At 40.6% G+C, this 15,854-nt stretch overlaps 1 protein-coding gene across 1 annotated transcript in view; it reads right to left on the bottom strand.

Moving 5' to 3' along the window:
- The window catches only part of GRM7 (glutamate receptor, metabotropic 7), a gene marked incomplete at its 5' end in the record, with an annotated part of 133,395 nt that extends 118,421 nt beyond the window's left edge, over nt 1-14,974 (bottom strand). The window contains one exon of the mRNA XM_010161906.1: nt 14,758-14,974. Coding sequence (XP_010160208.1) covers nt 14,758-14,974 — 217 coding nt within the window. The remainder of the gene's footprint in view (nt 1-14,757) is intronic.
- Between the last annotated feature and the right edge of the window lie 880 nt (nt 14,975-15,854).

Raw genomic sequence — 15,854 nt, 5'->3', positions numbered from 1 at the left:
GCAGGCAGGAGGCAATCGGCGGCCAACAGGTTACTTGTGCAAGCCATAAATATTAATAGAGCGATTCATAACCTGACTGAGCACTGCACATGCACTCCAAAGAGTTCATTTTGCTCCTGGTCAGCTCGTGTGACCCTCAGCTCTGACCATTTCAGCTCGGCATCACCAAGGGCTTTGAACAAATAATCAGGCCATTTAATGGATAATTAGCCCTTGGAGTTAATAAATGAATTAAAAATTCACACTTTTCCATAGCATAATTTCGATAAAAAAGCATTTTGACACAGTCCCAAGCTACAGCAATTGTACAGTCTCTCCCACTGCAAGCAACTGTTTTTTGTTTATGTTTTAAATCCTGGAGTGCCAATGATTTTCCCCTATTTACCAGCAAAATCTGAGAAAACAGCTAAGATGACCTATTAGATGTATTTGTTCTAAAGTCAAATGAATTACTTTCTTGGACACCAAAGCTCCCGTTGCCCTTAAGCCAGAATCTCAGGGCCAGTAACACAAATGCATGGACAGAAAGAAGAGTGGAGCACAGAAAAGAACATGGTGTGGCTTTAAAAAGAGGTGGTGCTTTTAATAAGTACTTCTCAGTAAGTAGGATTGTAAATAGCTGGATTGACTGTGCAGTAACTCCAGCGCTTGTATCTGTTCTTGGAAAATACTATGAAAAAAAGCCCTGCATCAAAGAAATCTCGAGAGAAACAGCAATATTTGCCAGAGCCTCAAGAGGCAGAAGACTAATAAAATTTTGCAATGCACTCAAAAGTGCTAATTGCTCTTTTAGTGCATCTGACAGAGTAGTGGCATTATAGGGCATCTAAGTGTGAAGAACCTAGAGAGTGGCTATACTTTCTGAGAGCTTCTGCTGAGATTTTTCAAAAGATGTTTATTTCAAGGAACAGTTTGTGTACTACAGACTTTGGCTGCAATATGGTGATGCTGCTTCTCTGTCTTCCCTCCTGATGTTAATAAATAAGTTATTTGATTACAGCAGTTGGAGGTTTGAGATGAGTTCTGGCTATAGTGAATATTCTCTGCTTTCCTACGAATGAAGAATATAAGAAATGAACTGGCTCAGGAAATCACTAAGAGGCAAAAATTCAAACCTGGGCATATCCAAGCTCAAAATCATCATGGCATGGGGTAAACAGGACACTGTTCTTAACACTCAGTCTGAGCTGGGAAAATAAGACCAATTTTAATACACAAGTGTCCAAAGAAAACATGCTTCATCTTGACCTCCAAATAAACACTTTTCTCTGATAAACCAGCCAGCTCAGACCAGAGATGAGTTGTGTATCAAAGTGAACAGTATTACTCCAGCAGCACAGCTGCTCCTGAGATTCTGTCTCTAAGACACGTCATCAGGTTACTGCACAACAGTGCCAGAGCACCGTTTCTCAGGCTTGTGACTCTCCCACCTTACACGAATGCTGAGGCCCCGTGTTGAGAGACAACTATTTAAGGCTGGAATGGTTTCTCTACGTACAAAGCAATTACATCTCCCATCCATTTGAATGAAAATTACAAATGCTCAGTACCTTGGAAATAAATCAAGACACTCAGGTTCCTTTATATAGATTCAGATGTCCAAGCATAAGATTTCAAGTGGCGTTTCATTTTCAAATAGTCAGGTATAAAAAAAGCCTTCCCAAGGAATAATAAAAGAAAGCTTATCAAATGGCACATGCTGTAAAAATGAAGGCCATTTCTTAACCAGAGTCTACATGTTATCCAGCAGTGATATACCAGCAGTATAATCCTAATTAGCCAATAAAAGTTTTTAGACAATCTGTCTAGACTTTCTTTTGCTTGATTATAAAGTTGGCTTTAAAAGAAATATATAAACAGCAATGAAAAGTCAATGGAAAGCTAGCAAAAAAAGCTTCCTGTTGTTTTGCATCTGCACTCTGCACTCTTCTTAAAACATGACCATTTAAGTGAAATCCTTCATTTTTTTAAGCAGAAAAGCTGCTATATTTGGATCTCCTGTATTGCAAGCTCACAGTCAGCTTCCCAACTTGCCGATGTAGAACTTAACAGGAATACATCTCTCAGAGAAAGCTCCAATCTACAGAGCTCAACCTGGGCCTTCATCTTGAGGAAGAGGAGTCAGCAGAAATAATCATAACCAGGCACAGTCACATCTGGAGAGTACACTGGCCTTGGTCCTGCTTGCTTTGAAATGGTCTTTTCACTGATGCAGTAATACCACCTGTCGTGGTTTAATTCTAACTGAATCCAGCACACCACCAATGCCATGATGAAGATGGTAGAGAAGACACCATTTAAAGCAGAGGCAGAATTCCACCAGCTTTTGACCCTGCCCAGACAGGCAGAGATGGCAGGAGAAGACCTGCCTCTCCTCTGGGTTGGAGGAGAGCAGGAAGACCTCTGCCGAGACTGGCAGGGCAAGAATATGGCTGCCTTGCATCAGCTCTGCTCAGCTTGAACGTCAGTCCTGTCTTGAGGGGCTCCTCAGCAAGCAGAACAGGTGTGGAACCAAAGGACAGCACTGGGGATACTTGTAAAGAAAGAGATCGCAGTGATTTCAGGAAAAAAATACATTAGGCAGGAAAAGGAACAAAACACAGAAAAGAAAAACAGGGAGTTAATTAAAGGGTTGATTAGACATATGGATTAGTGAAATTAAGGGGAGAAACAAAACATTCAGGGAATTACGTTTTAATTTATCTTTAACCAATGCTAAAACCGAGCATTTTGTTGATCATAGCCTGAGATAGCCACTTCCAGACTTCTGGCCTCTGAATAAAATCTTCCATTGTAAAGCAGCTATGTGTAGCCCTTCTACTTTTCATTTTTCATAGGAAGCCACTCTTCCTTCTCCCAGAGCCAGGCCACGGGCAGAAATGTGCCGGTACCCCAAGAACTGGCTCACCTAGCACCATCACCCTAAGAAAAAGGCACTCACTCTCATGAAGCAGCACAGGACATATGGACACACCAGAGCTCAAGCACAGAAATGAGGGAACGGCCGGTCAGAATTGCTCCCTGCCTTAAGCGGGTGAGGGGAGCAGCGCAACAAGCTCTGAGCCACTCGTCATCGGCTCTTCTCAATCCTACATCAGGCTGTATTTGCCTAAGGGAAGGTAGCCAGCTCACTGAGGAGAGGAGCTGGAGCCCCCAAGGGACCCACACTGCAACGGCGCTTCCTTTTCACAGGCTGCAGAGACAATCTGTCTCCAACCTTAAGCAGAACATCTTATTTTAAAAACAAATCTAGACTATGGATGCCTGCTCGCTTTGTCATACTTGGGCTTTCTGAAACAAGCAGCAACCCAGTGAAGTGGTGCCGTTAATCATGAGTAAGGATGCAGCTTCAGTGCGTATTCCAGCATCCAGTGTCAGCATAAAATCCAATTCAAATTTCAAATGAACATCTGCATGTTTGAGCTGCCTTTCTGTTACTCAAAGTTTAATCTGTTTCATCTTCATGTTTACACAATGAAATACATGTTAAGCCCTTTTTTGGTAATAAAATAATTGAATAATTTCCTTTTTTTACCAACTTTTTTTTATTAGTAGGCTGAAAATTATGTGAACAGGGAATACTGAAAGCCCTGTGGATCTCACAGGGCAATTTGCTGTTGGCACGTCAGGTTACATGTGCTGAGGTAAATATCCGCAGCACCGCTTGACACAGGACCAGCTGAGACACCTGCCTGGAAACAGGGAGCGGTATTGTCAGCATGAGGTTTCTGTTTAAATAATGAACACTGGTAATGTGTTAAAATAATGCTAGTAATGTCCATCAGGAGAGCAAGCTCGTGGCCTCCTGATTCCTTATAGATTAACAACATATGAATCTTGAAACACCAACGGGAAAGGAAACAGAACAGCCTGAAATATAATCTGTGTATATATATCTTCCCAATATCCTGGCTATATGCGTAACCCCCTTAAAATGCCATATTGCAGTTCATATTTTCAGCTCAGGTATCTTGCTGAATATACTAAAGTGAATGGTCTGGGTATTTCAAACACCACCTTGATAAATAACTTTACTAAGAATGTGTAAGAGAAGAATATAAACTCCATTGATCATAATTTACTACCTGCTATGGTTTTGCAAAACGGGGTACATATACCCAGTTAGAATGACTTCCTCCTCTCATTCATCCTTTTTTCTACACAAGGAATCTGGGCTGAAGAAGGCTTAGATAGCTTTGGAGGCAAAGCAGGGAATATTTTTGGCATGCCCAGAAGATCACTAGCAAAGCATGAAAGCCATCTTCCAAAAGTGTGAAGGGTTCAGGACGTTTGTCATCCTCAGTTGTCTGAGTAAGGATAAGGAATGAAGAAGGCAAGGGAGGGCGCGTGATGGAAGAGGCATCTTAGAATTATTTATGTGCTGCTACTCCCCCATGGCTATGAAAGCTGTTCTTTGCATTAGCACAAAGCGAAAAGAGACCGCAAAGTATGGAAGGTACAAGATGAGGCAATATTTTGTATTTCCTCCTGGGATGTAGGATTTCAGTGACCGAAACTGGAATAACTTACTGTGTTCGATTATATATTACCCTTCAGATGCAGAAATGCATTTAGAGCTGGTCCCAAATGGCATTCCAACAAATTCATCCTACTTTGCAAACCAGACATATCCCATGGGAAAACCTCAGTGTAATCACAATATTTCTATTTTCCACGGGGAAAGTCAAAATGACAGCAGGGGCTTCCTCTGCAGAAGGTTTTTATGAAATTCATTTTATTCCTCCAGGAAAACTGACAAGATGCTTCACACCACACACTGGAATAGGCACTGTAGGCGGAGGCGACATGGGAGCCAGGATTCACAGGCTTCACTTCTCTCCCCGGGTAGGCTGGGAGGCAGGAACAAAGCATAGTGAGGAGCAAAGGCTCTCGGGTGCAATCGTCGAGGAAGTCTGGTTCCATTGCCCCCAGTAGAAAAGCAGATTTGAGAAAGAATTTCTATCTTACCAATCAGAATTTTTAAGTTTTCAAAATCAAAGGCAATTCTGTTTCCAAAATCATTAATTTTTTTAGTAAAACAAAGGTGATATTCTAGCTAACTCTCTATGGCAAGTCTTCCTTATCCATAGATATCTTTTTTTTTTCCCTGCCATGGCTCAATCTTTCCAACCCCAGCCACTTCTATCAACCTTCATTTTATGGCTTTTCATCTCCTCTTTTCCTAATACTCATAACCTGCCTTGCTATTCTCCCAGACTTGTTCCTTTCTTTTATTATTCAGTAAATCTGAACTCTCTCCTTTCCCCTTACTCCCCCCAAAAGAAACATCAGCTTTTGCACTTCACTAGAAACTTCTCCTCAAGCTTCATAATGCATATGACCATACTTTTTGTTCCTTCCCCTAATAGTTCCACCACAATTTTTTAGGAAATTTATACTCTTCTCAGCAGATGGGTGCAGAACAAGCACCAATGCTTTTGCTTCTCCACTTCTGCTCCATATTGCTGTCTTTACCGAGAGGAATGTATTACCCTTGAGATGCAGAAAATCTTCCAAACAACAAATGAAAAAAACTGGATTGAGATGAATAACCTCCTGAATCTGCATCAAACCTTCTTCTTCACTTCTGCATCACAGGCCATGCACATCGCAAAATGCAGGAGCATTCCCTGGGAGCGTCCAATTTTTCACATAAAAATAAAGGCCCAACAGTACATAGAATCACAGAATGGTTTGGGTTGGAAGGGACCTTAAAGATCATCTAGTTCCAACCCCCCTGTCATGGGCAGGGACACCTTCCACTAGACCAGGTTGCTCCAAGCCTCATCCAGCCTGGCCTTGAAGACAGCCAGGGATGGGGCTCTGTTTTGAAGAAACAAGGTCTTAACCAGTCACTTGTTTCCAGCTGGTCCACATGATACTTTTCACATAACCACAAAAGCAATGTTTTATTAAATTTAGGGTAATATTTTTAAAGGATGCTGGCAGTTATTTGTTTAGTAACAAAACTGCCTATTTCAATTTCATTCTGTCCTTGAAATGCAATTTCCAAATGTTCAATAAATGCCGTAAAAAGGCAGATATTTATCATTAAAGTGACTTATGCTATAACTGTGACAGCAGCCTGTTACAGCTATCCAATAACACTTCACCAAGAAGCCAGCTGTGTGAGATCATTCAGGGGGACAGAGTGCAAGTTTCTGCATGTATCAGCATGGAACTTGTCTCAGATTTCATATAAGCAGACGCCAAAGTAATCTTAGTGTCATATCTTTACCTCTTTCCTTCTCTCCAAACTCTATTTTATTGATTTTTCATGAGTCTGTCTGAGAAGGAAGAATTACTCAGACCCCTGCTAGTGCCATCACAGAATTATAACACTGTTTGGGCAGACAGGCTTCTGACACTGCAGTGCTACCAGGTACGTACCCAAACCATGTGTGCCCAATGCCCATCAGCTCCACTGCTTTCCTGAACGCGATCATAAGAACCCCATACATCTACACCAGGCATTTATCTTCAAAAGAACACAAAAGATAGGAAAATACATGTATCCCATACGTAGCAATGATTGGATTTATTTTTTTCAATTTCAAATTCTTTAATGACAGGCTTATACTGGGTGCCTACGCTCCCTGTGTAGTCAGTAGAGAGAAATAGATGTTTCAAAAGGGCAACTCGGATCTCATCACTCTTCGTTACTGCAGAAGGAACAGAGCCAACTAACTTAGGACATCTGTTATGTCTTAGCTAGGAAGATGCCTTGCTAAAGAGATGAAGATTGCAATCACAATGTTTTGATAACCTAAAAGTTCAGGCAGGTGCACAGAGGGTTTCTCAATATCTAAGCCAGGCACGTAATGAGTTTTACCCAATAACACAGGGAAGTCAGAAGTCAAATCATCACTTTAACATCACCCATTCACTCCTCTAAATGATGTCATTTCTCACAAGTTACTAAAAAAAGCCACAGCAGCACCATACAGTGTGACAGATTTACTTTGCAGAGATACATTTTGCTGCTTCTTTTCTGCTATCAGAAGTGTACTACTAAACTCTAAATGCAATCCAAAACACCCCTGAGGATTGAGTCCAGTGCATCTTCTGCTAGATCAGTTACAATTAAAAGAAAACCCCATTTAACCCGACAGACTGCAGCACACAATACAAGTTGATAAAACTTTAGAAAGCAGTTGTTCTTTCTGAAATGACAAAACATTTGTTATTTGACAAAATTTAGGAAGGAAAACAGATTTCGTAACACGGTTATTTAACACAACATCTCTGAACACTAAAAGGGACAGGTGCAGGAATATTTGAGAAAAACAAAGAAAAATGGAAGCCACTTGAAGTAATCGGATATAAATTATTTGATTTCAGTAGGGGTTTATGTATTTATTTTTGCTATATTTGATGCAGACAACAGGTTCTCAAGTAAATGAGTGAAGGCCATTCCCATCAGAAAGTATAATCATTTAACACAAAGACACAGGAGCTGCACTGCTGCCTCTCCATCCCCCCAGAGACCTCCATCCCTTCCTGAGGACCTCAGCTGCCCACCAGGCAGAAGAGCACCCAAGGGAGTGCTCTGCAGGACCAGTGAGTCACTGGGAAAACTCCATAGACCTTGAACCATGTCCTACAGCTTCAAACTCCATAAAAGCATCGAGGTCTGTGACCCTCCCTAGAGCTGCTGTTCCCAGAAGTGACAGCACCTGAGCTACATGCTAAACACCCCTTTAAGAATGCCTGGTTTTCTTCAGATGTTTTTTGAGCTGCACTTCAAAAACATATTTATAGATTGATTTGTCAATACGTAAGCTCAGCTGTTCGCTCTAGCTGAAATGCTACAGAGAGTTTCTGTCCCTTGGGTTACAACAGAGGGATATCCAATGAACACAGTTTGCAGAACTCTGTTACTTAAGCTAAATAAATAAGTAGGCATCACAGTGGAGAGTAAAACACCTTTGCCCACCTTCTCCAAAGACAATGACTCATTCAAATGAATATTTGAACAGTGACTCCGTTAAAAGTTAGGTTCTGTAAGGTGCCATAAAGAACAGAAAATATAGATCATAAATTTTGGGCATCATTGGATGGCGGGTGGTATCACTCATTACCAGCATGTTGTACAAAGCTTCACTAATAAATCATAAGTATTTGTTATTTATTAACATGGCCGGTGCAATCTTTGTCCACCTCAGTGCATCACAGTAACATCACTAATTTTTTTTCACCTTCCTTTCTCATTTCTGGGCTTCTTTTAACTTTGGGTTATGTTATAAAGTGACTGCTCCTTTTAATGAGTATTTTAAACCCATTCAGTAGGGTTTTTATGGCTCAAGGAAAAAAAAAAGTTTCATTAACATCAGAATGTAAGACCAAAAAAAAAAACCCACACTCAGGATTTTCTGCTTGGCAATAGGAATCAGTATTTGAGATCTGCAGACAGAACAGTCTCCTCTCCCTTCTCTAAAACAGAAAGTTGTACAACTCCCTTGTAGCAAAGATTTAACTCTCTCATGTTATCCAGCACTAATTTGTGCTAATAGAATTCCCAGCAGACAGCATAAAAATTAAGTTCTATTACAAAAATGCAGATTCAGGCTCAGAGCAGGCAGTTGAATAGACCTACAGGAGCCTACAAAAATGCTGGGTGAATCACTGAGGGATGACAGAGCAGCTCTTGGCTTTTGACAGTGTCAGCTTCGATAGATGGTAAGTACTGAATTAGAGCACCACATTATGATACACCATGTTGAGGATTTCATAGAAAGTATCGTGAGATGATTCAGATCACCAAAAACACAAACCAAAAAAATCCAGATCTTTTCAGAAACATAAGTCAGGGTAGAAAACAAATATCAAGGTTTTAGGAAAAGCTGTCATATCTTCAAAATTAGGTGCCTAAAGAGGTTTAAAACAGTCTTTTCTTCCAATAACAAACTCATAGAAAATATTTTCTGTAGGAGGTATTTAATTGTATGTAGCTAATTCAAAAAGAAATCAATGCATTAGGAGATTATACTAATTAACACACAGATTATAGTGGCATGGAAAAAACATGGTTCATCTGATTCAGGTGGAGCGACACTTCTTAGACATAAGCGCAGTGAGTATCATAGCTATGTAAATATATGTATACGGATGGGTTTTACTAGCCAATATAAAGCTGGGAAAAACAAGATTAAAAGTAAATTCACATTTAAATGTGGGGATAGAGAAGAACTACTGTTTAGTATCAGTGCTGGAAAAAAAAATTCTACTAATGAGGGTAAGGAGAAGGATTCATAATTTCAGGAGTCTCTTCTTTGCCCTGATAATGAATGTTTTTTGGTGTTTCTGAAGAAATTCAGCTCCTGCAGCTTACGCATCTATGCTGTCCCTGCTGCATGCAGATGTTCTCAACCTCACATAACAGATGTCTCTGCAGCGCTCAAGGATCATGGAGATAGAGGAATTAAAAAAATTAATACTTAAAAAAAGACTTCAGAAAAAAAAAAGGAGAAAAGAAGACAAAGATACTCTTGCAAGTATCGTGATTTCTATGTTAAAGTGGATTAAATTTTCTTCTGCTTTTTGTTCTGTCAAGGTGATGTTAGCCTTTTAACAAACACGGCACCGCAACTAAAAGTCTTCAGAAGAAACAGTACATATATCAGCACACTGGTACATGAGCTTTAATTCTTTTTTTCATGTCTTTAGTACACCAAGAAACTAGACATGCTTTTCCAGAATTTTTTTCTTCTCCAGTCCTTCCTAATGGTTGAGAACATCATCTAACCTAATTAATTCTTATAGATTAAGATACTCTATTACTGACACGCTGCTCTGTACAATACAACAGATCTAGCTTGTGCAAACAAGCAGAAATGTGCTCAAAATCAGCCTTGATTATACTGATTTCTGACATGAAGCTGCACAAGCCAGCTATGGAAAGGCAGAAGGAAGAGGTAAAGGTTGTACACATTTGGATTTGCAAAGCCGGGCATCCCCTTCCTTACACCAGTGGGGCTGCAGACTGGACTGAGCACCAAAGTCCCCACAATCAAAGCAGACATTGTACTCATCTGTGAAAGTGGGTGATTTTTGGAGAGAAAAAGATGAATAAATGCATACTAGATCTTTCATTTATCTGTTAGGAGGCATTCAAGTGGTCTTTTGCTAATGACTTTGAGATATATATTTCTTACAGATAGCAATTAACCTTCTGGTACAGATTAATCTTTAAAAAAATAAAATCAAAGATGCGTTAATCTTTGAAATTCAAGTATTCAGTAGTTTCATTAATAATCTGAAATTGTCCTTTAGATTTTCCATAATTAGACCATTCCCCTAATTTATTAATCCCACAGACTGCAGAGCATGTTTCAAATCTCCATCTCCTGCCACAATGACATATTCAAACTTGCTTGAAGTACTTATAATAAAAGTCACTTTGTGAAGAATTATTAACTCAAAGGATCAAGCAAAGTCTTTATATACTAAAGCATATTTGAAAACTAAGCAAGGATAACACTTTCTACTCACCCTCACAATTCCTAACATCTTGGCTGAATCAGAAACAAGTTCGGATAAAACACTGAATTTAGGATAATTAGCTGCTACAGATTTGAGGCCAAAGATAATAAGTGTGCAGGTACCTATGGACTAAATCTTCTTTTCTACCAAAATACACTGATGAGATAGAAGGCAATTGTCTGAGAGTTAATGATGACTGCTTTTTGCCGGTTTGACTCAAACTTTGACTAATTACCTCCGCTCTGGGGTTGTTTCTTCTCCTGGCAGATGTGCCAGATGTCCTAAGGGGCCAGGCAGCGGAGGACCAGCACAGGACCCTTGCTCTGGCACCTCTCCCAACTCTGTTCTGCTTGTTAGAAGTGGGTCATTGGGGTCAAGATTCACACCAGCTCCAAAATCCCTACAGTCAGGAAAGGTCTCCAATAGCAACCTGCAGCCAGTTCTGCGTTTTCTTGTCACAGCCCAGGCAACAGGAGAAACCAGGTCTAAAAATCCCTGGAGCTATATATATACCTATTGCATTCCTGGTGCATTTGCACCAGGCTACAGCACTGACTGTGACACTACTTTTTTTACTTATTTATCTGCACGCTGGGCTCCTGGGTTTGAGAGCAGCGGACTAGCAAGTTTGCCTGCACACAGATGTGGTGTTTCTGCAGAATCTCATAGAATCATTTAGGTTGGAAAAGACCTTTAAGATCATCAAGTCCAACCGTTAACCTAACACTCTTAATACCACTGCTAAACTATGTCCTTAAGCACTTCATCTCTTAAATCCCTCCAGGGATGGTGACTCCACCACCTCCCTGGGCAGTCCGTTCCAATGCCTGACAGCCCTTTCAATGAAGACATTTTGCCTAATACCCAACCTGAACCTCCCCAGTGCAAACTGAGGCCATTTCCTCTTGTCCTATCACTCCTCACTTGAGAGAAGAGACCAACACCCAGCTCTCTGCACCCTCCTTTCCGGGAGTTCTAGAGAGCAATAAGGTCTTCCCTGAGTCTCCTCTTCTCCAGGCTGAACACCCCCAGCTCCCTCAGCTGCTCCTCACAGGAGCTGTAGCCTTGCTGGGTTCTGATTTTTGCTTTGAGCAGGTGGCTGTGGCAATCCACACAGCACCCAACCATGAACAGGACCAAGACCTAAGCACAGAAGATAAATGGACAATGCTTTAAGCATCACACAGCTCCTCCTGATGAACATCTCACATTTTAGCTAACTAGAAGATGAGGTAATCTGTGCCTTATCACTTAAACGTCTCTTGTACCCTCCATCCTCCCCACATCCCTGCAGGGTATCCTGAGTATGACTTCCAAGTTGGGAAGAACTGGTGTTCCACAATCTCCCTGATTTCCAGAAAAAATTGTATCTTTTCACTAAGGAAAAACTTCCTCTCGCTGTTGCATTTCTGTTGCTTCTGGCACGAGTTTTCTAACTAGTGTGAGTTTTGACTTGGCACCCCAAGCAGCACGTTAACCTACCCGTGCATCAGCAGTGGGAACATCATGAGCGTGCTCTCCCATCCCTGCAGTGTCACAACAGCACGCACGCATGGCCGTGCTCGGCTGCTTCCGCAGGTACTGCAGAATTACACACCTCAGTCAGGCCACGTATATTTGGACCCATTTAAATATATTTAATACGTGAGGTGCACTGATCATGGTAATACTTGTCTATCTTGTGAAACTTCCTGTCCCTTCTGTTCCTCATTAGAGAGGACTGTTCACTTCATGCATTCAGTCACATGGCTCTTGACCACTGAAATGTTTTTAAATAGGTAGATCAAGGAGCTAGACCATAGCTATGAGTCAGTCAAATTATTGCTGCTTATTGCTTCTTCAGGAGGTGCTTTTTCCAACCCTGATATTACAGCAATCGCTTGACAGCTTGGTTAAACATTTCTTTTTGCATAAAATGTCCGCAAGGAGACACAGCCACAGCAGGCACCAGCAAAGCAATTCCAAAACTGCTGCGCCCTCCAGGGCATGACCCAATAGGACAAGCAAGTTGCACTGCAACGTGACTCCCCAAAACACCACCTGGGAGATGGTCACAACTGATCGATGCTGAGGGACAAGGCCCCATTTCTCAGCACTGCATGAGAGCATGGTGGGTGCTTCATTAAACACCTGAACAATAGGACTATCTTACATTTCCCAGGGTTTTAAAAAGCCAGGGAATTCGTTGACAGAACAAATCCCCTCAGAACTTCACCTAAGCTTCATCTGTGTAACAACAAAAAAAACAGTGCAGCCCAAAGAAGACAAAGCATCTGTACGGAATGGGAGGCAGCACCAGGGATTGGATTATTCCAGTTTCCAGACAAGGCAGGCTGAGTACATTAAAGAAAGTTTATACACTATCCCAGTTAGTGTCTTAATCTAGTAGGTATGACCTATATCATCCTGCATGCAAAGCTCTTAAAAAGAGTATTCTTTTGGTCTTACACTTTGTTTCTTATGAATGACATTGAATTACATGTTGGCTACACAAACAGCTCCTACTATTAATTTAATTCTACAGAAGCTTTAAAAAAAGATACAGTATTATTTCATCTAGAGTTTGTCCACATTTCTGGTATGATTTTGCAACAGTGGATACTTGCAAATAAAGTCAATTTTAAATTATAATGAAAGCTAGCATTTGTCACTTCCTGCAATATTAAATCCCAAACCATTTTCTTTAATACCACATAAATATGTATTTAAACGAACAGACAAATTTATGCAAATATAGGCTCCTTCTGTGATATCAACATAATTAAACAATTCCAGATTCCCCTCTCTAAATTCCCTTCTTTTAAGTGCAGTAGCCTTCTCTACTCACTTCTCAGATGACACTAAGAGAGGTCCATCAGCTTCACCGTGGCAGGTTGGGACAGACCTGATGCTCCACTTCATAGATAACAGGCAACTTGCAAAAGCAGAATGTACGCTCTGGAACCAGATTTGCCACAACCAGGGAGATTGAAGCGTCCAATGGATGCTTCAGAATAACGCCTGTCCCATCCTAGTCCTCTCCTTTCATGCACTTACTAATCTGGCTAGTTGTAATTAAGTGAACTGTGGATTGCATTACACTGTTTTTATCTAGTGCAATGCCTGGGCAGTTAGAGGGTTGGGGATCTGTGATTCCCTTTTAGGAATACAATAGAGCTTATCTTGGTGCAATAATGAGGGCTTTCCCATCAGGATATATCACTGTAGCTTCTGGAGATGGGACCTGCAGGTATCACCAATAACAAATGGTATCTTCTGCTTGTTTTTCCTTACCAATAAAGGAATCAACTTCAAATAGTTTAATTTTCAAACCCTTATGATTCTGGATTGCAAATCAGCTTGCCAGGGATTTATACCTGTATTCCCCAAAGTGCCATTTAAGTCCTCCAACATTCTGGCATCTCTGGGGAAATTTAGAACTATTTACCCTGAAGAATAAGTTACCAGGGTAAAGTACAATGACACAGCAGTCACACCTTCAAGACGGGTCCACTCTATGTTTTGTATCATAACAGGAAAACAAGCTGTAGATTTGGAGATTTCTGTTAACAAAATTATGATAGTTCAACTCAATACCATACGCTTGACCTAGCACAAGACACAATTTCCCTGTCCTCTTGGAACATCTCTCACTGAAAATGACATTTTCCAACACCGTTTGGCCTTCCTGGGACACCACTAAATGAAAACAGTGACAAGAAAAACGTGACGCATCACACCGAAGGTCTGATCTGCCTTGCACCATCCTGCTGAGTTTCTGGCTCCATATATTAAGTCAGTATTCTTTCAGCCTTCAAGTAAAATGTTATGAATTTTCTCAACTGAATTGGTCAAGAGAAACACGAAAGAGAAGCAATACGAGTCAGGCAGTGATCTGAAAGGTGAACAACAACAGTATGACACAAGTCAATGTCTGGTAAAAGCCATCTTCACAGAATTTCTAGCTGTGGAGAGATAAAAGCTCAGAATTTTAAAATCTGTCTTCTACCCACGTCAACATAATATAATGTTGTCCAGTGGAATAGTAGGAGCTTGGTAAGACTTAGGGTTTTCTATTTTCTCCAGAAATGATTGAAAACCACTAAGATTTCAAACTCTCTGAAACTCCATAAGCAATTTCGGAATGAGTGTATCTAGGAGCCAATACAGAGGCATTGCAAAGAACTGAAGCAACTTTAGAATCAAATACATGTTCTAGAAAAATAATGTAACATTTGGTACAAAATAGCATTCATTATTTCTTTACTTGCTGGGGGGAGGACTGGCGTTGCCTACCTGCCTCTCTGGAAATTTGCATGAAGGACTCGACTCCTTTTTCTCCATAGTTCCCTTCAGATGCCAAAGTGGACACATAATTCCATCCCAAAGCTTTCACAATGTCCACCATTGCTTGCGCTTGGAAGGAATCTGGAGGAACCACACGTGAGAAGAAATCATAGCGCCTGTCATCACTCAACTCTGGTGCAGTTGAGGCATAACTGATTTGTGGGATCTGTAGAAAAAAATAATTTCTGATAAATATACATATTCATATACTCATTGCACTTCTTGCAGCAGTTAGCTAATGCAGTTAGCTTCAGCCAAGCCTCGGTTTGTCTTTGTTGTATCAGTCTGTATTTCTTCATCACATTCTTTTACAATGTACAAACCAAAGAAACATTCTTTTCATGGTCTTCAACTTGCGCGTGACAATCATTAATCAACACAACTGTATATTCCCACATAATTTCTTCCTTTTAGGCAATCTTAATTAAATACAGGACACAAACCATTTTTCTCCCTATGTCCTTTTTATTAGTGTTCTGGTTTTACTAGCACCAGGTTATTTGTGATCCTCAATGCAACCGAGTTTACATCTGTACCTGTCATCACTGGCTGAAAGCCAGAAGGACCCTTCATCAGCTCTTAAACATTCAACTGTGACTCCAGATTTAAAGAAAAGGATGTTTTATTTCCATTCTTTCTGATGATGAACAGTCATGAAGATTGACGAGCATGGACATCTCTATCCCACAAAGATAACCTGGTCACGATTCATCTCTGTCCTAAAACTCTGTCTGCACATGACAAACCAGCCCTTGCTTTTCCTTCCCACAGCAGATTGTAGAGGAGGCTGATAGTTGCTTTTTGTAACAGAGAGACAAGAATACTGTTCAGGGCTATTTTCTCCTTGATCACAAAGGCCCCCAAGCAGTTATCAAGCTGACAGTATGTTAATCCCAAAACACATTATGCAATTGTTTGAGTAACAGTCTGGGACTGCTCCTTAAATTAAGGAACCTGCCATAATTCTCACTTGAGATGTCAAGGAGGGAAAAAAAGATTTGCAATATACACAAACATGATCATATATAATGATTTGAGACTTCTAG

The sequence above is a fragment of the Eurypyga helias genome, unplaced genomic scaffold, assembly GCF_000690775.1.
Source record: "Eurypyga helias isolate BGI_N326 unplaced genomic scaffold, ASM69077v1 scaffold9092, whole genome shotgun sequence".
Taxonomy (NCBI): Eukaryota; Metazoa; Chordata; class Aves; order Eurypygiformes; family Eurypygidae; genus Eurypyga; species Eurypyga helias.
Note: the sequence above shows the minus strand (reverse complement) of the source record. Positions and strands in the feature narration are given on the sequence as shown.